Raw genomic sequence first — 20,587 nt, forward strand, 5'->3', positions numbered from 1 at the left:
GTCTGAAGGTGACTGCTGTTTCAAAAATGCTGAACTGACCCACAAAAAGGTAAAGAGGTGGAGCTGTGAGGCTTGTGTAATTATGTTCATCTATGCATAACCTTTCATCTTAAAGGTACAGTGTGTAGTTTTTAGTAGTTCTAGACTTGGTAGGAATATGATATAATGTTCACAACTTTGTATTAGTGTGTTATCACCTTAATTTAACTTTTTTTGTTTATGTTGAATTAAAATAAGCCTTCTATATTTACACAGGAGCAGGTTCTTACTCATTCTGGTAGCGTGAAGTCCAGTAAAGTGACAGTGGAGAGGTAAAGCTAATTTTGAGTCTGCTGCCATGGAGTGTAGAAAGGGAACAGAGATCAGAAAGGAGGAAAGTAAAAGGTAACCTTCAGGTATTTTGAAAAAGTTTCCATTCTCCTAATTTTAAAGTTTTACAACCTTAAGTTGAGCATCAATGTTCCCCATTTGAAACTGCAGTTTCTCAGTCGTGGTGAAAGTGGCTCGATGGTGCCACCCTGTGGCTGCTGTCCATAAACTGATAGATAAAAAAATCCTGTTAAAGTGTCAGTATTTCACACAGCTTTTCTTCGCAGTTCCTCCATTTATTAATAATAGTTGCAATAACAGAACCCGTGTCAGTGTCACTCCAGTCTCACTGAAAGTAAACAGATAGACAACTTGAAGAGCAAGAGCATAAAGTATGATTCAAAAAGAAAAAGATGAGTTAATGCTTATTAGGAAAAACAGTCAAAAAATTATCTCCAAAGAAAAACCCAAAGATATAAGGGGATCAATTGGTTTTAAATCCAACTGTAATCTCAGAATTTGCTGAAAATTATAATATGAACTTGTTTTTTGAAACTCTGTGTTTGATCTTAGAATTCTGAAAACACATTCAGACTGTATACATCTTTCACTGCTCCAACCTTGAAAATAATCCTCAGCGTCCGAATTCCTCTTTGATGATTGACTCATACTCCTCCCATGTTTTATGTATGTATACTTTTTGTTGACATTTTGAAATTGCAGTTCCCAGAGTGTCCACTTGAGGTCAGGATCCCCATAGACAGCAGTTAGTTTTGTTCCTTAGTATTGGCTTCACATTTTGACACCAAATGATGCCGTTTGCTTTAAATTTCACTGCAATGTGATTACAGCCTGGAGCAGAAGCAGTTTGTATATATATTTGTTTTCTTCCTCTAAGGATTTACAGTTTTTCAAACTTGTGTACCTCAGAGTAATTCTTACACCTGGCAAACATAAAAAAAATACACAAGCTATCTGAAGTCATGAATCAGCTGTGAAAGATAACAAAAGTGATCTAATCCCAAACAGTCCTCCTAGTTTCAAAGTGACAGTGACTTTATTGCAGCTACATGCCTTCTTTTCACCAGATCTGAACTTTTATCCCAAAAGATATGTAGAAACTGGCAGTTAAACCAGGGCTACGTGATGTACATGGTTTAATGTCGTTACTCCTCACTTATCTGGATAAAAACACTCAGAATCCAGGTTATATATCAGGATCCGAAGAGCAGAGTGAGAACCAGAGAAGTTTCTGCAGCAGATGAATCCACCTGAATGATTTTAAAAGAGATCTTTGTTCTGTAGTGAGGGATCCAGATCTGGATCAGGTCTGAGTCCTTTCTCCTTCCTTCCTGTGCACAGAGAGGTGGATGGAGACGTTCACTCACAGTCATGATTTTTTCTTCTGTAGAAATTAAAATCCTCTGATGGTGTTTCAGTGAAAGTCTGTGTCTTCATGAAGTGATGCGGTTCCTCTTCTGGGCCTTCCTCAGCAAGTAGACTAGACCCTGGGCCACAAACGGCCACACGAGGAAGAGGACGACTGTCTGACCCGACACGTCAAACGGCCACCACTGATCCTCCTGGCAGGAAAAAACACAAACATCAAACATTTGTTTCAACTTTGACTTTATTTCCTCAGCACACACGAGATGTTACCTGTTGTTGTGAGGCTGCAGCTGCGCACTGAAGACAGGGTCTCCACTCTGAACTCTGAGTCTGTGAAACAGATAAATGCTTCAGTCAGTGAACTCAAATATTTATTTCTGTCTAAAGATGACACAAACAGCTGAAAGTTAATTCAATCAGAACACTTCAATTTTAGCTTTTAACTCACATGTGTAGCCGCGAGTCTCTCCACCACCTCTAGACGGTCCATCACACTCCTCATGTCCTCTCTGAGCCTCCGTAGTGCCAGGATGATCTGCTGCTGCAGCTGGACATCATGAAGCCTCTCTGCTGCTGCCTCTGAACCATCTCCTCCTCCTCTCCCAGCACCGCCTCCACCACCTCCTCCAGGGCCTCCTCTCCTCGGACTGCCCTGAGGGACGCCACCTACAGAACACATTAGTTCACCTGAGCCCTGACATCTCACACCTGGTCACTGTGTTTAACACTCTGGGCTTCTAGCAGCTTACGTTCTCTCCAGGTGTGGTGGGGCCCATCCCGTCCAGCATCTCCACTCCTCCTGCTGGGACCTGAACCCTTCCCGTCCTCGGCCCCTTCTCCACCCTGACCAGCTCCCACCTGACGGGCCTCCAGATGACCCTCCAGCTGCTCGCTCTGAAGTGAAGAAGGTTCTGGGGACACGTGGCCGTTGTGATAACCATTTGACTTGATGATGGGAATCTGTGTGCAGAAACAGTCTGTGAAGCATGCATCCAGCTCCATCCTTGCTGGCAGGAAGCTGTTCTGTGCTCTGTTTGCTGGTAAAGAGTCAGTAAGTTGTACCTTGATGTTGCTGAGTTGCTCCACTGAGTCCACAGAGTCACAGAAGATCTCACTCTCTGAGTCGCTGGTCAACACTAGTCCCTCCGCCACTCCAGAGTCTGAAAAGAAATAAAAAGTTTAAATGTCCATCGTTCAATCCAAAAACGCCGCATGGATGAAGAGTCTTACCGTGACAGATGCTGTTGGCAGTGACTTCTATGACCTCTGACAGATTAAACTCCTGATCCAGATCTGCTTCCTCTGGAGAAGAGTCTTCTTTAGGGGCAGCCTGCTCCTCTTCCTCCTCCTTCACCTCTGCTTCAGCATCAGCGTCTTCACTGCCTTTCAGATCTACCAGAGGGGGATAAAGACTACAAAGTCATCCAGCAGGAGAAAACTGATCCAGGAGAAGACAATAAGTCCCAGAGCTGGTCTGAGCCAAGTCTCACCTTCCCTGAGTGTGAGCAGAGACTCTGGAGGTCGTGGCATGTCATCGATCACCAGGTAGAGCGGCTCAAAGTGATGGAAGAGCGAGGCTGTCTTCTCATTCATGGGCATGGTGTCGATGACCTGCAGAGTCAGTGGAAACGCGTATTGATCAGTGGAGCACTAATTACAGCTTCCTCTTCATTTGACAGACAGGGTGCTGAGACATGAAGGGTGCTGTTTGGGTCTGTTAGAGCTTAATACCTCTAATAAGGAAATAATACGTCACATACCTCCTGAGCTACTTTCTTCATCTCGTCTACGTACGCTGCCATGGCGCTCTCACTGCTCATCTCTCCCAGGCTGCTCCAGGCGTCCCTGACACAGAATCAGAGAACAGTTTAACTGGTCACACATGTGCCAAAATAATAATAATAATAGTAATAATACATGCATCTTAACATAATGTAAACAGTAATCATAGCACACAGTATAAATATCATGGACAGAGTTATAAAGTTGCTCACTCATACAGACCATTTGTAGCGACCCACAGGGTCCCAGAAGCCCGGTCGAGACACTGTACAGGGTCCACACACCGCCTGTTTGTAGAGACTGTAGAAACGCAGCATCACCTCGTAGGACGGCCGGTAGGATCCTGGAGGATGACAACATGATTATTTTGCTTATTAACTTCTAAATTTAGACCCTAGTTCCTAAAAGAAGTTTGGTGGAAAACACAACAAACTTTGGGTCACATGATGTATGAGGTCATGTGCATTAAATACCATTTTTGGGGAGGTTATGGATGACATCCACGGCAACCTGGAAGCGTTTCTGGTGATCGACCACTGCCTCTGCCATGGCAGGGACCGGCATGACACTTGTTGAATCTTATAAGGGGACGAGTGCAGGAGGCGCTGAGATGAGAAGACACAAACACCAAAGAAACATCAGTTTTCTACAAGTTAAGTTTAAACATATATTGTCTCTACTGCCATGAACAGCTTAAATAAAGCAGCTCTGGCTGCACCTTCTCTGCCTCTGAAGGATTTATGTATCACTCAACACATCAGGTGACTTCTGATCACTGCTGCCTGGAGTGAACTGAAAGGAATAAATGGATTCCATAGATGAACTCCAAAACCTGCTTTGGGCTCTCTGGGTAAATAATGAACAGTTAACTGCATGGTTATTAAATGGTCTTGTTTGCGCAATCTGCACCTCTTTCAGGGTAGAAATTCAGTGACAAAAAGCAAATACCACTGGCCTATATTTTTGAGACGACACCATGTATGTCCAAGCATTGATGTGCTAAGTGTTCTCTGAGTTGGAAGTGGCCCGCTTAGGGCTCTGATGTAAGTGTTGGTGTAAGTGGAGGGATGCTTTATCTCTTAACTACATAACATAACATAAATGAATGTTTTACCTCTGGAGAAAAGTCTACAAGGTGTCATGGTGCCGTTACTAGCATTGTCTGATGATGGAAGATGACATCTCTAAAGCCTCAGTCTACAAATAACACATCAGATAGTTATCTATCACATGCATATTAATTTGAATCAAAGACAAACCAGAAAAGGAAAACAGGAATAACTTGTTGAACCTCTGATGTTGTGATTTAGTCAGATGGACAGTGTGCAGGGGTCTTATTGCGACTTTGCTGAAGTGACTTCTCTTCTTTCGGTCGTATGAAAAAGATTCATTAAGTACTTTTCAACAATATCAAACACCAACAAAAGTTTGCTGCATCAAAATTAAATAGTCCCACCTCTGACAGGTAATCAACTATTCATAGTTCAAAATTTTGGGGAGAAAAATTATATCTCAAGGGAGGATCCATGTCATTCCTGCCAACCTCTTTGAATGCACCTGTTCACAGCTAGCCCAGTGTGTTATTCTGAAATACAGAGCGTTTTCCTCCTGGACTGACACTGTGTCCAACATTTGAAGACACCATCTTAACTTAAAGCATGACAAGTAAGTCAACATATAAACGCAAATTAAGCACAATCTCTGTGTCCTTCTGTGCTTTGAATAGAGAATGATCGTTGGGGAACAGTGTAATGTAGTTTCCAGCGTGTAATAACCACATTTACTGACTGTCTGCTCTTTAAAGACACGTTCAGCTTCACTACTCTCTCACTATAGACACACAAACAACCAATATCCTCCGTTTAATCACAGTTAAACACTATGAACAATGTTTGTACAGAAAAACACGCTGTACCTGAGTTTATACTGAGTTGACAGCAGGCTAGGCTAACTGAGCTACCCAAGTTATGAACTGTGAGTTAGCTTAGCATCAGTTAGCTTAGCCTGATAACTTACCTTACTGACTCTTAACATCACCAGTTTAAAACGACACTACAAAATAACCGTAGAAACATCATTTACACTCATACAGACGAGGGTTAAATGTGTGTTTAGTCGGTATTCTGTCTCTGTACCTGTGCTCTGACTAACCTGTCGACTCCGGACACTCAGGGATGGTCCTCGTGTGATCACGTGACACATCCTGACTGCGCTGCGACCGGAGATTTAAAGAGACACGCCCCCTAACATACAAAGGAAAATAGTTTTTATCTATAAAAAGAAAATACATGGGACAGCATTAAAAAATGAATAAATTAATGAAATGGTAAAACAAATACAAAAAGCCGACATTTATTTCATCGGTATTCTGATATAGGGGATCATTTAAGTCTTAAAAAGCATGAAACTTGGCCTTCACAATACCATCAGGGTAAGAACATTGTTGAATTCTGGAGATTTGAGACATATTTTTGTTTACTTCTTTAATTTCTTGTTTGCATATTAACAACATCTCTTTATGCATAACGTCACTTACAAAATAAATTTTTAATTTGAGTTAATCCACTTTTTGTGGCATTTATTGGCCCCGATTTGTTTTCTGACCTTGCCCCTCAAATTACCGGAAGTCCTACAGCAACACCAACGATGCTGCTTGAGCCTGTGTTCTCGTTTCTTTTCTATTTTTTTCTCATTTTTTGTGATGCTTTCATGACATTAATAAGGTATCTAAAAATATTAAGTATTCAAATTTATCGGTTTGTTTATTTATAATTGTGGATGAGCGGGCCGAGTGTTAATGTACACCATGCACAGGAGCGTCTCTATCCTGCCTGTAATCCTAATCTTTTTAAAATCAAGTCACCGAAGACGCCAAACGGAAAACACTGAATTCACGGATGTCCTTGAAAATAAAAGCACAAAAAAGTGACTTCCAAACATTGACCAAAAAATAGTCGCCCTACAAGGGAAAGGTAAACATGCGCTCTTTCCTTTTTTTTATATTTCTTCCAAACCTATCTGAAAACCTAACCTATCTGGAAAAAAATGTTATGACAATGGCTGTGAATTCCTATTTACAGTGCAGCCTTGCTTGAAAATATTGTCAGTTGTGACAGTTGCGAAGTTGTAAATCTAGGGGTAAATATGTGGTTACTTTTTTTTTTTTTTTTTTTTTTTTTACTTGTTTTTGGTTTCTTTATATTTATCATCTCACTGCTAAAGACAAAAAAGCAGACAGTCCAAGTTGCAAGGTTTAATTAACTTGATAAAAAAAACTTGGCAGTTTCGTGTCCGTATAATTGTAATTTTTGGGAGATATACTAAATTCATCCATTAAATATAAAAAAGATTCATTAAGATGAGTAAAATGCAAGCTTTTGGTGATTTTCCACTTGCATTGGTTCGTGTGGTACACCACATGGTGCACCTGACATGACCACATCTTATTCTGAAAGGAGCAGCAGGAAGCTCTTGTTAATTGAGTTTTCTGACGCCTGTCTGCGGCTCAGTGTGTATAAATCCAATCTCGGTGACATCAGAGGCAGAAGGCTGGCCCACGCTTCTATTTTCCTCCTCCAGGATAAAACTATGAGGAGCAGACTGAGGAGACTCTCAGGTTCTTCTCCTCCTGGACCCCCGGACAGCTGATCCTCCTCACCGCTGATCTCATACCGCAGAGATACGGACCCAGGGAGGTGCAGAGGGAGGCCGAGCGTAAAGAGCGCGTCTTCCTCGCGTCATGTTGGGACACGGGAAGAAAGCAGCTCCGGCTCTGAAGAACGGAGCTGGGACGTCCGAGTCAAAGGCCATCGATCCTCTGAGGAATCTAGGTGAGTGTTTGAGTCAGAGCTCGTGCAGAAATCATGTGTTTCAGGATCAAAGGCTCCTTTTGAAGTCTGAGATAATTACTGATCTACTGATGAACAGTAACCGTTATCTCCCCGCCCCCTCTCACTGCTAATGAACAAATATTAAAATCCACATGGAGGGAGGGGGATTAATCGATCATTAATCGACCAATAGTTTCTCCTCTGTTTCAGTCAAAGAAAAAGCTTAAGAGTTAGTCAGGGGTTATTTTGGGCACATGACGGAAAATTTCACGAGTTGTGATCGTTTTTTAATCGACTAATCGGTTAATCGATTTCTAATAAGCATTTAGGAAGATGATTATGACTGTGAAAGTTTTTCAGCTTTCACGAGTGCTCTATTTTGAACATTCACAAACATATACTTCTTATAAGCTAATACTAATAATACTGATTGTAATAACAGTAATATGCCTCATAACCTCGTTTTTGACCTTTGACACTTTTGTGCAAAAGTTGCTAATGGATGGAAAACTTTACTTCCCACATTCATTGATGACTTTGCAGCTTTCGCTTTACAAATCCTACTGAATGCATGCAGTATTTATGTTTTTATATGTTTACTTTTAACTGACATCATTGTTTTTCCTTTCTTCGGGCTGACTGTTTCCTGCTTTATTTATTTCTTTATTTATTATTATCATTATTTTACTGATTTAGTTGTAGTTTTTTGGTAGTTTTCCACCATCTGGAAATTCATCGGTGTGTATTTGTGCAGAATACTGTTTCTCAGACTGTTTGTCCTTTCAGTAAACACTTCTCATACAGTAATTATCAGCTCTTTGTCAAGGTGAAGTCACTGTTTGGCTCAGTCAGACCATAAGGTTTCATCACACACTCACTAAGAGTTTGATTCCTCCCACGAACACGACCACACAGCCACTGGATTTCTCCTCATTTACAGTAGGTCTCTGCTGTACACAGGGGAGGGTGCGTGCGTGTGTGTGTGTGTGTGTGTGTGTGTGTGTGTGTGTGTGTGTGTGTGTGTGTCAATATCAAGGCGTCTTTGTGAGTGCAGAGACCCAGCCCTTACTGAATCACAGAGCTGCTTCAGTTTCAGCGTCTACGTGCTGCTTACTCAGCTCAGGACTTAGCTGTGTCAAAGGAAACAACACAGTTCTTCAACAGAAGCTGTGTAAAAGAGGAAATGGTCTTTATTTCTAATGACATTTCAAAATCTAACATTCATATCTGCAAAAACATATGTGCAGCTAGTCAAAAGCAAAGCATCAAGGCCATGTGGAGCCTGTCTACAGTATCTCTTTCAGACGATAACTCACATACCAAACACTCTGTAGGCTCTTCAGCTGCTGGCTTGACTTTGATAAGATGGTTTATTTTGAAGTGAAGCAACACTGGACACAGAAATCTTGCCTCCTTTTTCTAGAATTCAGACAGAGCATTGTACAGGTTACACATCCTCTCACCCTGACTTTTTCCAGACTTTTTACAGAAAGCTGAGGGGAAAAGTCTGGATAAATTCAGGGAAAACATGGAGCTGACTAGGGAAATCTCAGAATATATCCAGGAGTTTGGCACACATGTGGATACATCCTCTTTTTCTGTCTCTGTGTCCTCACCTCATCTTCTCTAACCACACCCAGCTGCTGGTTCCAGAGCCTCCATAAGAGGAGCTGTGGTCCAACATATGTAAACATACACCCACCGATAATTACGACTCTGCTCTGCTATTCCTCTTTTTATATCCTCCATTTTCTCTCCTCCCTCAGTCCGTCTTCAGCTCAGAGCTCACATCGTACTCCGACATCTGCCTTTCTTCAGCCATGGTTGTCTCTGTTTACTCTCTAGGTGTGCATGAGGATGAAGACGTGAAGCGGATGCTGCAGGGCTCCAGTATGATAAAGGTAATTATTCTTATGAACAGGTTGAATGTGTTTCATGCCTTTAAAGGGGGGTTTAGTAATGAGAGATGTGTTTTTCACGCGTGAAGGTGCGTTCACCTCGATGGCAGAAGAGACGAACTCTGAAGCTGCTGGAGGACGGCGTCACAGTCTGGTGTCAGTCCCACAAAACCTCCAGCCGAGCCAAGGAGCAACAATCCTGTAAGTGATTTTAACGTACATCCAACAGACGTTTGAGTGTGTTTATACTGTTCTACAAGCTCAACTAAAAAAATACTTGAGTGACAGTTAAACTGGATATAAATGTGATAACCTCAGACTCAGTGTGGCTGAGTTTAACAGCACTGGCACACTGACCCAGAGTCTGCAGCAGGATCCTTCCAGGAAAGGTCTCAGCTGGACTTCTTGGCTGTTTCCATTCACATGTAACCTTAAAATAAATGTAGTAAACCTCTGACAGCACCCTGTGGGGCCCAACCCAGGTTCAGATCCATCCCTGAGACATAATTAGTAAGAAGCAGAATTTTCCTCCAACGTAGGAGTCCAGAGCTGAAACATGGATCTATTTCTGCTAACCTAAGTGCCACTTTACTATCCTGTTCAGAGATAAACCAGCTCACCCAGCCACTCTCTTTCTCCTCCATTATCAGACACACGACTCCCTGATTATAGCGTTCTTCTATTCTGAGCTGAACATGGCCTCCTGGCCTGCCTTAGTTCAAACACAGAGATTATAGGACATTATACGGCGGTGGGAGTCGGCCTCAGTCTGTGGTTTGGTGCTGTATAGTTACCATAAGACTCAGCAACCAGAGTACAGTACAAGGCCTTTAATCGCCACAAGACTGGAGCAGCTTATGATGTGGTTCAGTGTGTGTTTAGTGTGTGTTTCAGTAGCTGTGTGCGTGTATGTCTAGTTTTCTCAACAAAACTCCTTCGAGCTGAAGTTGAATTGTTTAAAAGGCTGAATGGTGATTTCTGAGAGATTATTAAATCTACATGTGGGTGTTATATTGATAAACAAACAGGTTGGAAATAAATCTCAAACAGTTTTGTTTGAGAGGGAAATGCTCATGGTCAGGGTGTTTGATTTGTCTACAGTGTCTCCCCTGAAATAGATGGCTCTCCTCTCTGTTACACTGAATTAATGTTGAGTAAACGACGAGAACTGTTGAGCTCTGTTGTCCTTATGATTACTGTCCAAAACACATGTCCAGTATAAACTGTTATTTCCAGGAGGAAAACCAACATGTTGTCAATATTACTCTTTTTTTGGAAAGCTTAAACACAGAAAATAGTGTGTCAAAGCCAGAGTCAGTAAATAAGTGGGTTAATTTAGTATCACTGACGTAGATCTGTCTTCGTCACTCAGTCTCGGTCATGGAGGTGGAGTGTGTCCGTGAGGGCTGCCAGTCAGAGACATTGCGACCGATGCACGGCTCCATACCTGAGGGACGATGTCTCACGGTGGTCTTCAAAGGGGCCCGTAAGAGCCTGGATCTCCTCTGCCAAACCCCGGAGGAGGCTCAGAATTGGGCACGTGGCATCCGGACCCTGCAGGGGAGGGTTGAGAACATGACGCAGAAAGAGAAGCTGGATCAATATCCTTTAAAGTGACACATATATTAATATGTCTGAGGTGTATGAAGGGATTCTCTTCTCTTCCTTGACTGTCTCTGTGTCACCTGGATTCATGCGTACCTGAGCCGAGCCGATCAGAACCGTGATGATAAGATGAGCTATGATGAAGTCCAAACACTGCTGCAGATGATCAACATCGACCTGAGCGACCAGTACGCTCGAAATCTCTTCCAGGTATCACACTACACACACAAACTGAAGTCTTTGCTCTGATAGAGAACAAAACACCAACACGTCCTCTGCTTCTCTGACAGAAATGTGATAAATCAGCTGACGGTCGTCTGGATCATGGAGAGATAGAAGTTTTCTGCAGGGAGCTGTTACGCAGACCGGAGCTGGATGCTGTGTTCATCCGTTACTCCGCTAACGGCTGCGTGCTCTCCACTGTGGACCTGAGGGACTTCTTTAAGGACCAGGGGGAGGACGCTTCAGTCACCCATGCCCAGAGTGTTATTCTTACCTATGAGCTTAATGAATGGGGTACGGTACAGTTCCAACACATGATATAGTAAAAACAGTCACAGGTGTGCAGTACACTCTCTTATGAACTTAAGCTTGTGCGTTTTGCCCAGTACAGCCCAGAAGAACCAGTTCATGACCCCCAACGGTTTCACCATGTACATGCTGTCGAAGGAGAACTGTGTCTTCAACCCAGACCACGCTCGAGTTTACCACGACATGAAACGTCCACTTTCACACTACTTCATCAACTCTTCACACAACACCTACCTCACCAAGGACCAGCTGACCGGGGACAGCAGCACGGAGCCGTACATCAGGTGAGACTGAGAGGTGACACACATATACCTGACCAGGTGGATGCAGATCCACAACTGATCGGCTGATGGAGATAAAGAGCAAGGTCTTAAAAAAAACTCCTGTTTTTGTCCCTCAGAGCTCTGAATCATGGCTGTCGCTGCGTGGAGCTGGACTGTTGGGACGGGGATAAAGGGGAGCCGGTTATTTACCACGGACACACGCTCACCTCCAAAGTGCCGTTTGTTGAAGTCATCCAGACCATTAACGAGTACGCTTTCAAAGTGAGTAAGCATCTCTACTCATTACCAGCTAATTACTTCTGCCAAGGAGGTTATGTTTTTGGGATAGTTGGTCTGTTTGTCTGTGAACAACATGACTCAAAAAGCAACAAACAGATCTTGAAGACATTTTCAGGAAATGTTCAAAATGGGATAAGGATGAAGTGGTTAAATTTTGTAGGTGATCCGGATCACCGTCTGGATCCAGGATTTTTTTAAAGGATTCTTTATTATTGTGAGATAGGGATGTTTTCACCATATGTGTATGTAACTCCACCATAAATGGTCGGATTGCTTTGCGAAACAATAGAAGACAAGGTCACCACAATTTCTGACAGATGTTAAAGTACGATCCAGATCCATGCAAATTCTGGATACTAAGATCCAGAATATGAAATATGTACTGGGTCATCATAATTTTCAACACTGTCAGGAAACAAATTATCGTATAAACCTGCAACTAACACCAAATTGTAGCAGACAGTCTGCTGAAAGGGAGTATAACATTAAAGTAGGACTAAAGTGTTGGTGACAATCACAATATGCTTGACGAAGGTCAGCGATCTCTGAGTGCTTTTCTTGTTCTTTTATTTTTCCCATTTAGGCAAAGATATAAAGCCTGGTAAGAATACTGTTTTACAACCAAATCAAATATTTAAGATGAGATATTAAATCCAGCTCCTCTCTGCAGGTCTCTCCGTACCCTGTGATCCTGTCTCTGGAGAACCACTGCTCTGTGGAGCAGCAGACGGTGATGGCCAGACACCTGAGATCCATCCTAGGAGACAAGCTGCTGACAAAGCCCCTCAATGGTCTGGACCCCCACAAGCTGCCTTCTCCAGAGGTGATAAGAAGATCAAAAACCAAAAAGGATTAAATGGTTTGACCTAATTTTCCTGCAAGTTGGGTGTGTATTTATTGAAAGCGTGTGTTCTGTGTGTGTGCAGGATCTAAAGGGTAAATTCCTGGTCAAAGGGAAAAAGGAACGTACGGTGGAGGAGGCGTACAGCTCCTCAGATCCAAGCTCCTCAGATGAGGAAGCAAGCCGGTCTGAAGGTAAACCCAGAACAACAAAAGAAGAGAAGAAGGTGAGAACTCCATCAGTTCACCTCCATCCATCAGATTAAGATCTGGTTTGAAGTATGACAGGTGTCTGTGTGTGTCTGATATCAGCCAGGTGTGTCTAAGCTAAGTCCAGAGCTGTCAGAGCTGGTGGTTTACACCCGAAGTGTTCCCTTCAAAACCTTCGACCAAGCAGCCAAAAACCCAGCGACTGACATGTCGTCTTTCTCTGAGAGTGAAGCGCTCAGGCTTGTAAAGGACTCAGGTATTTACCTTACTCAGCGTCTGAAAACAGAGGCAGATAATGTGCTTACTGCTCTGGATGAGCACAAATCAAACCAGGGGTAAAGTGTTGGATTAACTGGATTATCCTGCCTTTTCCCATCACCCTGCAGGGATACATTTTGTGCGTCACAACAGCCACCAGCTGAGCAGGATCTACCCCTCAGGTCAGCGCCTCCAGTCCTCAAACTACAACCCTCAGGACATGTGGAACGGAGGCTGCCAGATCGGTGAGTCTCTGTCCTCTCTTTTGGTCTCACCGCCTGACTCACATGGCGGTAAACAGATTGTTGACAGCCATGTTGGCGTCTCTCCAGTTGCTTTGAATTTCCAGACACCGGGTGAGCAGATGGACTTAAACCACGGCCGGTTCCTGCAAAATGGTCGGAGTGGGTTCACCCTGAAGCCCCCCTACATGTGCCGTCCTGACACCACCTTCAACCCAGAGAATGTGGGTGGAGGTCCAGCTCACAGCCCCGTCCTGCTCACTGTGAAGGTGAGACGGTTTTATAAGACTGCCACACTCCTCTCCATTTGTGACATGAAATAAAGGTGATTGTCACTGAAGCTCGCTCTGGGCTCTTTGCTGATGCTCTCCCTGCCTTTGCTTCACATGTGTACTGCATGAAAGAGAGGAAGGAGGTGCTCTGCCTGCATCAGGCTTTGACATGTAACTCAGTGCATGTGAATTATCTTTGGACTGAAGTTAAGCTCTGATGTTCTCCTTGTTTCAGGTCATTTCAGCTCAGCAGCTCCCCAAACCAGAGTGGGACAAACCCAGCTCCATCGTAGACCCTCAGGTTTGGGTGGAGGTCCACGGTGTCCCCATAGACAATGATAAGAAGAAAACCCATCATGTGGACAACAACGGTGAGTGCCAGGAATCTTATGGTTAAAGGTTGTACTAATAGGAAATGATAATAACATCACCTGTGTGTGTATGTGTGTGTTTTGGTTTCAGGTTTTAACCCTCGGTGGGACTGCACCTTTAACTTCACCGTCCATGTCCCTGACCTGGCTTTAGTCCGCTTCATGGTGGAAGATCACGACTACACCTCAAGCAACGACTTTCTGGGACAGTTCACCCTGCCTTTCACCAGCCTGCGCACGGGTGAGTGTAGACGAAGGTTAAAACTGTTTTGAAGTTTTTATTCGTTTGTCTTCTTGTTTTCAGTCTGAATCAGCTGTGTGAAGCTGGGTTTTTAGTTATTTAGTTTGTTTTATCAGCTGTCACTGCCACCGTCACGATCTTTCTCTGTGTCTCTGCAGGTTATCGTCACGTCAGACTGCGTAAGATGGATGGCTCCAGCCTCTCGCCTGCATCGCTCTTCGTCCACATTAAAGTCTCCCCATGTCAGAGCAGTCCATCAAAACCCTTGGCTAAGTCACCGGCCAAGTTTACCACAAAGAAACCCTGAAGCTCTTTGGGGAGATCTGCAGAAATCCAGCCAGCAAAGGTCAAAACTTGAGTTTATGAAAATTAATGTACGGTCTTATTACAGAATAGTCTCTGTGACGTCTAATGTGCCTGTAAACTCCTCCCCTCCTTACATTTTTGTAGTAGAGGTAGTTAAATATGCAAATTTTGATCAACTCTGAGGCTTAAAATGGACATAATGGATCCATTGTTTGAAAATTAACCTCTTTTTTAGAGCGTATGAACAAGGAAACAAGCTCCACACTGGAAAACTGTTTCTAAACCAGGCTGTAAAGAGGGGAATTTAACATGGGTGTTAATGAGGAATCCGTCCTTTTTATACGCACGTCTGCTTTAGCTTCTTCATTCAACACTGGAGGAAAACGTTTAGTGAAAACTGGTGATGGATTTAAGGCTTTTTCAGCCCCTTGGATACATAATTTACAAAACACAGCATGACCATACTTTGGTGCTGAGCTGACCCTGCATTATGAACATTTTACCTACCTGAACCTTGTACTGTATTAGTGCTCGCTTTAATGGTCTAAAATGCCTGCTGGTTTAGAATAAAACAACTTTTAGGAGTAGAGTATTAAATTTTGTAGCATTTAGATATTTTCTTAACCCTTTTTGAGTTCTGGTGCATGTAAAGACCCAAAAGCTAATCGTGAACACCTCCTGCTGGGATTGGAGGTTAGTTAGGGTTCGGGGAACTGGTCAAAACATGAAATATGTCATATGGTATTTAATATTCAAAGGTGTTCAGGTTTGAGCATTGACTGAATGACCGTACAGTTATTTTACATTACTTATTTTAAAGTACTTTTAAATCTGAAGAAGATGGTGAAAAATTGTCAACATTGATTTTAAAATTGTAATCAAAGAATCCTGATTAATGTAGATCTGATACTGGTTTCTAAAGTGTCGCCAAAACTATGCAGCAAAAGCCATATGAACAAAAATGAGGTTTTAGAGGATGCTTGTGAACAACTATCTCCATGAAGTAAAAAAAAAAGTTATCAGCCAACTCAAGTATTTTTACAGTGTAGCCCTCATGGAAAACATCTTTAAGATTAATGTTTTTATCCTCTGTTTCTATTTTTACATTAAAGCACTTGAAAGGTTTGTTCCTAGTTGTCTGTACGGTGGCCCTGAAGGAATGATGCATGACTATTTTGTGACTGAAGACAAGCATTTCAGCAAATGCCAAATCATTTCATTGAACAGTCAAATATTTTTAATTTTTTGGTTCCTGTCAGAGTCTGCAAAGATGATCAGACATGTTTCTGTTAAATATCACTTTGTAAAATCATAAAATTTTATACAGTGTTAGTTTTGTTTCAGAGAGTTTCATAACAGTTGGTTTTAGAGCAGTTTTTTATTGTTGTTGTTTACATACAAGCTATGAGCAAAAAAACTATGAATATGTAAAGATAATCTCACAGTGAGTTTTAAGGCTTGACGGGAAAAACAGCTCATACACCACAACACAGTAAGACAACAAAATTAGTCTGAGCATCAAGTAAATGCATGAAACAATCAAGTCTAAGGCTGTTTAGGAAATTACTTCATATTTATATATAATAAAACACTCATATGTATGAGGATCTGCTTGAATAACACTGTGTTTAAAAAGGACCAAAGTTGTGATTTTTTTAAATGTAACTGTTTATGTTATTTAAAATATTTGTTTGCTTTGTGCTGCTCTAGCTGTAAAGTCATGAACCTGAAGTTATTTATTCAAACAGGTAATATATGCACTATGGTAGAATAGAAATGCAATAAAACATTCTTATAAAGTTTTCCTTGTTGTCTTTGCCATGTTCCTTTTTCAGGTTTTTGTGGAGTTAGAGATAAGTATGAGTTTTGTGGAGGCTTTTTTAACTAATCTCTGATGCTAGGTTTGACCTAGTTTTAGTTAGTATGGTTGTTATTACATAGTAGGGTTTATTTAAACTTTTTTAAAAATATATTTTTCAAATGATTATGTTTTATTTTTATTTTTTAGGAGCGCAGATGTCGTACTGGTTAAGGTTACGCTCCATGAGGTTTGCCCTCATGCAGGTGTCCCAGGTTCAAATCCAGCTGGTGGCCTCTCCTGCATGTTACTTCCTACTCCTCTGCCGTTTCCTGCTCTATCCACTGTCCTCTCTACTATCTAATTAGGCATAAAAGCCCCAAAAATACCTTAAAAAAAAAAAAAAAAAAAATATATATATATATATATATATATATATATATATATATATATATATATATATATATATATATATATATATATATATAAATAAATATATATATATATATTTTTGTATTATTATTTTTGAAGCATGAAATAAACACACACACAGACTTTCCAAAACAAATAATTTAATATATTATGTATAACATTTATATACAGAGGTTAACTTAACAAGGCTTTGTACAACTGTTACAAAATTGGTCCACACACAGTCACCCACGTACATAAAGACCATGCACAGGGGCACAGAGAGAGAGATTAAGACAAACATGGACGACAGTGGTTGGCAGTAACATCAGGTCAGCTCAGATTCTTCTTTCTTCAGACTCTGATTTACAAAACTAGAGGGAGTAAAAATACTGAAAATGTGAAAAGGGAGAATGCAAAAATATCACTCAGGTAAGACTCTGTGGTTTTTGGATTTAAGGTGGATTTTCACTCAGTTTCAGCTGCTCCTGTGGCAGATCTCTCTTGTAACACTGATATAACCGTAGCCTGTTGGACTGTGGACTAAGAGCGTTTAAAGCCTCACCTCCTGCGCAGCATGCTTTGACTCTACCTGACTCCAGCTCCCCCCAAAAAAAGCCAAATCATCTGGAGCTCCCCCTGGTGTCAGGTTGCAGTACTGGTCAAGTAGAGTCAGAACGTGTTGGTCTGTAGAAGCAGTAAGTTTTGTTCTTTTTTGGCTCCATACTGCTGATATTCAACAACACCCTAAACAGAAAACTGGATTTTGGCATGACGTCACATAGCTGCCTTCAAACACTTTGCTCCTCTCGTAAAAAACATGTTAGTTCCCTCAAAAGTCTGGCCCTCCTCCTCAAACATACACACATACACACACACAAACACACACACACACATTGGGAAGCATGATCGGCTTGTGTTAAACACTTAGGGTTTGCATATTTTTATATGTCACTGACCCCTTGCATGCAGTTTTTAGTCCACTGAAGCTTTGGCGTAATGCCCGAGTGACATCATCAGGAGAGGGAGTGAGTCGTCTTTGCTCCTGAGGATCTTTGAAGGTCCCTGTAGATCCACAGGAGGCTTTGGAAGAGCTTGTAAAGGGCTGAGAGGTGTTCTGTGCTGTGCAGGCTGGCAGGTAAGTGGGCCCACGAGGGTTTCATGACTGGTGAGGGGGGGCCACCAGCGTCTGCACAGCACAGTCAGTGAGCGATAAAAAAACACGGCGTGGCTGCTGAAGTCTCTGCTGGTGATGGTTCGCTGTGACAGCAGCTGCTGGGAGCTGATTCTCATGTGTCTGACATGGCTTTTGTTTCAATGAGGGTCTCATTCTGAGGCGTTTTTTAGAAATGTACGTTTCAGAAGGTAGAAGGGTGAAATTTAAGACAAAATAATCTAAGATTTTTAAGAAGTGAGGTTGTCAAACAACTCCATTCTAAAAGAGTTGTGACACTAAATTGTTTTCATCAATTTTTTTACTTTGGCACCACCTAGTGGTCATATGAAGGTAATAAGAAAATGGGGAACACTCTTCATCTGCTCTAAATATCAGATTCTTTTACCATGAGATCCTGTTTCAGACTTCAGTGCCAGTGATGAGGAAGGAGGAGACGCTATTCAGACCACAGGTCCTTGGTGCGAGCAGCGGGGTCAGAGGAGATCCAGTGTTGGTGAGTAAAGGACAGTACTTTCTTCTGCATTAGTGGATGAGAGTTGGATTAAACCACCACCGTGTGACGACGCCACCTTCTTGTTGTATCCCGTGGGTCCATTGCCGATCTCCTTAGGACCACGGCAGAGGATCCTGCAGGGCTCTGGTCTACCACTCCCGAGCCGGAGGAGGCGAAAGGGGGAAGCTCCCTGGGTAGACGAGGGAGGGGATCTATTCCTGAAATTGGCCGCGGACCTAGAACTGTTCCCTGAGGAACCCCGATTGCTCCACGCTGTGTACCCTCAATGACTCTGATCACCTCCACCCTGTCTGCTCTCCATCCCCGGACTCTGTCGTCACTCCGACCGAACTCCACATCCAGATTCATGGACACTGCCCTCGTTCTCCCACCTCTGGTCTTCCTGTAACGGACTGGAGCAGACTGGTTCCAGTCTGGGTGCTGGGTGCTGTGGAAGCTGGAGGCCTGGTGGAGGTTGGGGAGCCTAGTAGGGCTGATCCAGAAAGGGACTTGGGGGCGCCCTCTAGCTGGATAGTGAGGCTTGGGATAGGAAGGTGGTGTAGTCCCGATTGGGGGTCTAGGGTATGTGGCATTTTGCTGTGAGGGGACAAAACTTGGATCCTGCTTTCCTTTCCTACTCCCTGGATCCTTTCCAGAGGCTTCCTCTTTTACCCCTGGATCCTGTCCCTTTGTGGTCTCTGAAGCTTTCACCCTGTTCTCCTTCTCATCCCATTTCTCTGTACTCTGATCATCTCTCTTATCCTCCTCTCCTTCCTCCTCTCCTCCTTTCCCTCCTCCCTCTCCTGCTCCATAGTTGCTGGATTTGACAGGCTCATGCTCTGAGTCCTCATCAGTGCTGCTGCCCTGCAGGTGGGCAGTGAGGCCTTTTTTACGCTTGCGGGTCACAGCAGAGATGAGGGACATGGGCAGGAAGTCCCGGGCATTCAGGTCTTTCTTGGAGCCTGATGAAAGCTGAAAAAGTGAAATTACAGTTAATTAAAAACTGGCATGATCCTTTGATTTGAATCACAAGTAAAGATTGCTGCTTACCTTTGACTTAAGAGAATCGCTGGTGGTGGAATCTGGTGATAAAGAAAGAGGATGTTGATAAGAGGAGGGTACAGGCCAAGACAGTTGTGATGTTAAAGCAGGTTCAGACCAGAAGTTTGCAAAGAGACGAAGCTGTGGTTTGTTTTGTGGCATTAGGTTTTTAAGACTTTACATCAGAACTTTGCACCTAGCGGAAAGTTTGGAGCGCTGCATCGTTACAAATCTCTGGTCTGAGCTTCCTTTAGGAGTGTTACGAAGGTGTGACGTCTAACCACTGCACTCACTACCAAATCTGCAACCATCAGGTGAGCTCCAGCCATCATCAGACCTTTAACATAAAGCAAACAGCCCCAGGAGGATGGCTGGAGTTTACCTTCAACACAACTGAAACAAAAGGATGACGGTTCATTGGAGGAAAAACAAAACAACAACAACAAAAAAGGACAAAAAGGCAATGGACGGGTGAATGAATCCAAGGGCACCAAACACAAACACACAGGGAGCACGACCTGGTCCTACCGAAGAGGCTGATCCAGTGTCTCAGCTAGAGGTTAAGAGAGCAGGAAGATCCGAGAAAGAAAGAGAAGAAGTGGGAAAGATCATGAGTATACACAGGCAGAAACCAGGAGAGGTAAAGAACCTACAAAGGAGGAACGATGCTACGCTGAGCCTCACGTAAGAGTAAAAAGAGCAGGTTAAAGTTAGAAGATTACTGTGCATTCGTACAAATTTTGAGCATGAAATTTGGCTTTACAGTTTCAAAGCATGACATTTAAACATTCATATAACAAAAAGGAGGACAGGAAAGAGTCCTCAGTTTATCAGATTCTAACTCGAGTCCTCTAAGAGACCTAAAAGTCCTCACCTGATGCCTCTCCTGGCATCCCTGGCCGGCCGATGTTGGACAGCAGATGGTCAATATTAGGAACAGGCTGCATGTCACGTTTATCCTCTGGGGCCTACACACACATACACGTTAGTGTGCACATTCAGAAATACACAACTGTTTCT

General features: G+C 42.8%; 3 protein-coding genes across 10 annotated transcripts in view; 1 reads left to right on the forward strand and 2 right to left on the reverse strand.

The window, feature by feature from the left end:
* Positions 1–3: 3 nt before the first annotated feature.
* On the reverse strand, positions 4–5,751 carry acbd4 (acyl-CoA binding domain containing 4). 4 transcript variants are annotated; one of them, XM_074662502.1, is made up of 12 exons: positions 5,632–5,678; positions 4,186–4,272; positions 3,954–4,084; positions 3,703–3,823; positions 3,459–3,543; positions 3,189–3,309; positions 2,929–3,090; positions 2,761–2,858; positions 2,448–2,658; positions 2,147–2,364; positions 1,969–2,028; positions 4–1,892 (listed from the first exon to the last, which is right to left on the reverse strand). In XM_074662502.1, the coding sequence occupies exons 3-12, from the start codon at positions 4,042–4,044 to the stop codon at positions 1,764–1,766; spliced, it is 1,296 nt and encodes a 431-aa protein (XP_074518603.1). In that variant the 5' UTR covers positions 4,045–4,084; positions 4,186–4,272; positions 5,632–5,678; the 3' UTR covers positions 4–1,763. The 4 variants fall into 4 exon arrangements, with proteins under 4 accessions (XP_074518603.1, XP_074518601.1, XP_074518602.1 ...); XM_074662500.1 differs by lacking the exon at positions 4,186–4,272 and having other exon boundaries at positions 3,954–4,085; positions 5,616–5,684; XM_074662501.1 differs by lacking the exon at positions 4,186–4,272 and having other exon boundaries at positions 3,954–4,085; positions 5,497–5,634.
* Positions 5,752–6,999: 1,248 nt separating this feature from the next.
* plcd3b (phospholipase C, delta 3b) lies at positions 7,000–16,395 on the forward strand. Its single transcript, XM_074662498.1, has 16 exons — positions 7,000–7,310; positions 9,156–9,211; positions 9,298–9,409; positions 10,581–10,809; positions 10,894–11,023; positions 11,104–11,329; positions 11,427–11,628; positions 11,745–11,889; positions 12,578–12,730; positions 12,834–12,974; positions 13,060–13,213; positions 13,344–13,460; positions 13,548–13,726; positions 13,965–14,100; positions 14,192–14,341; positions 14,500–16,395. Exons 1-16 carry the CDS (start codon positions 7,220–7,222, stop codon positions 14,646–14,648), a joined length of 2,370 nt encoding a protein of 789 aa, XP_074518599.1. The 5' UTR covers positions 7,000–7,219; the 3' UTR covers positions 14,649–16,395.
* A 605-nt stretch (positions 16,396–17,000) lies between these two features.
* LOC141785019 (rho GTPase-activating protein 23-like) overlaps positions 17,001–20,587 on the reverse strand; it is a 32,075-nt gene continuing 28,488 nt past the window's right edge. For 4 of the 5 annotated variants that reach the window (XM_074663084.1, XM_074663082.1, XM_074663086.1 and 1 more), the window contains 3 exons: positions 20,442–20,535; positions 19,577–19,608; positions 17,001–19,498 (listed from right to left, as the gene is read on the reverse strand). In XM_074663084.1, coding sequence (XP_074519185.1) covers positions 18,575–19,498; positions 19,577–19,608; positions 20,442–20,535 — 1,050 coding nt within the window. In that variant the 3' untranslated portion in view covers positions 17,001–18,574. Of the gene's footprint in view, positions 19,499–19,576; positions 19,609–20,095; positions 20,121–20,441; positions 20,536–20,587 lie in introns of all 5 variants that reach the window. The other variant, XM_074663085.1, reaches the window with a different exon arrangement.

The sequence above is a fragment of the Halichoeres trimaculatus genome, unplaced genomic scaffold (assembly GCF_033239565.1).
Source record: "Halichoeres trimaculatus isolate MK-OKI-2021-1 unplaced genomic scaffold, fHalTri1.1 fHalTri1_scaffold_23, whole genome shotgun sequence".
Classification (NCBI taxonomy): domain Eukaryota; kingdom Metazoa; phylum Chordata; class Actinopteri; order Labriformes; family Labridae; genus Halichoeres; species Halichoeres trimaculatus.

Bases quoted from the DNA above. Each gene is read 5' to 3' on its own strand.
- plcd3b (XM_074662498.1), top strand. From the start codon at position 7,220: ATGTTGGGACACGGGAAGAAAGCAGCTCCGGCTCTGAAGAACGGAGCT. The intron at 10,810-10,893 runs ATATCCTTTAAA...TCTCTGTGTCAC, and splicing joins CAGAAAGAGAAGCTGGATCA to CTGGATTCATGCGTACCTGA. The intron at 12,731-12,833 runs GTGATAAGAAGA...GTGTGTGTGCAG, and splicing joins ACAAGCTGCCTTCTCCAGAG to GATCTAAAGGGTAAATTCCT.
- acbd4 (XM_074662500.1), bottom strand. From the start codon at position 4,044: ATGCCGGTCCCTGCCATGGCAGAGGCAGTGGTCGATCACCAGAAACGC. The intron at 2,029-2,146 runs GTGAGTTAAAAG...TCTGTTTCACAG, and splicing joins AGAGACTCGCGGCTACACAT to ACTCAGAGTTCAGAGTGGAG. The intron at 1,893-1,968 runs GTAACATCTCGT...TTTTCCTGCCAG, and splicing joins CTGCAGCCTCACAACAACAG to GAGGATCAGTGGTGGCCGTT.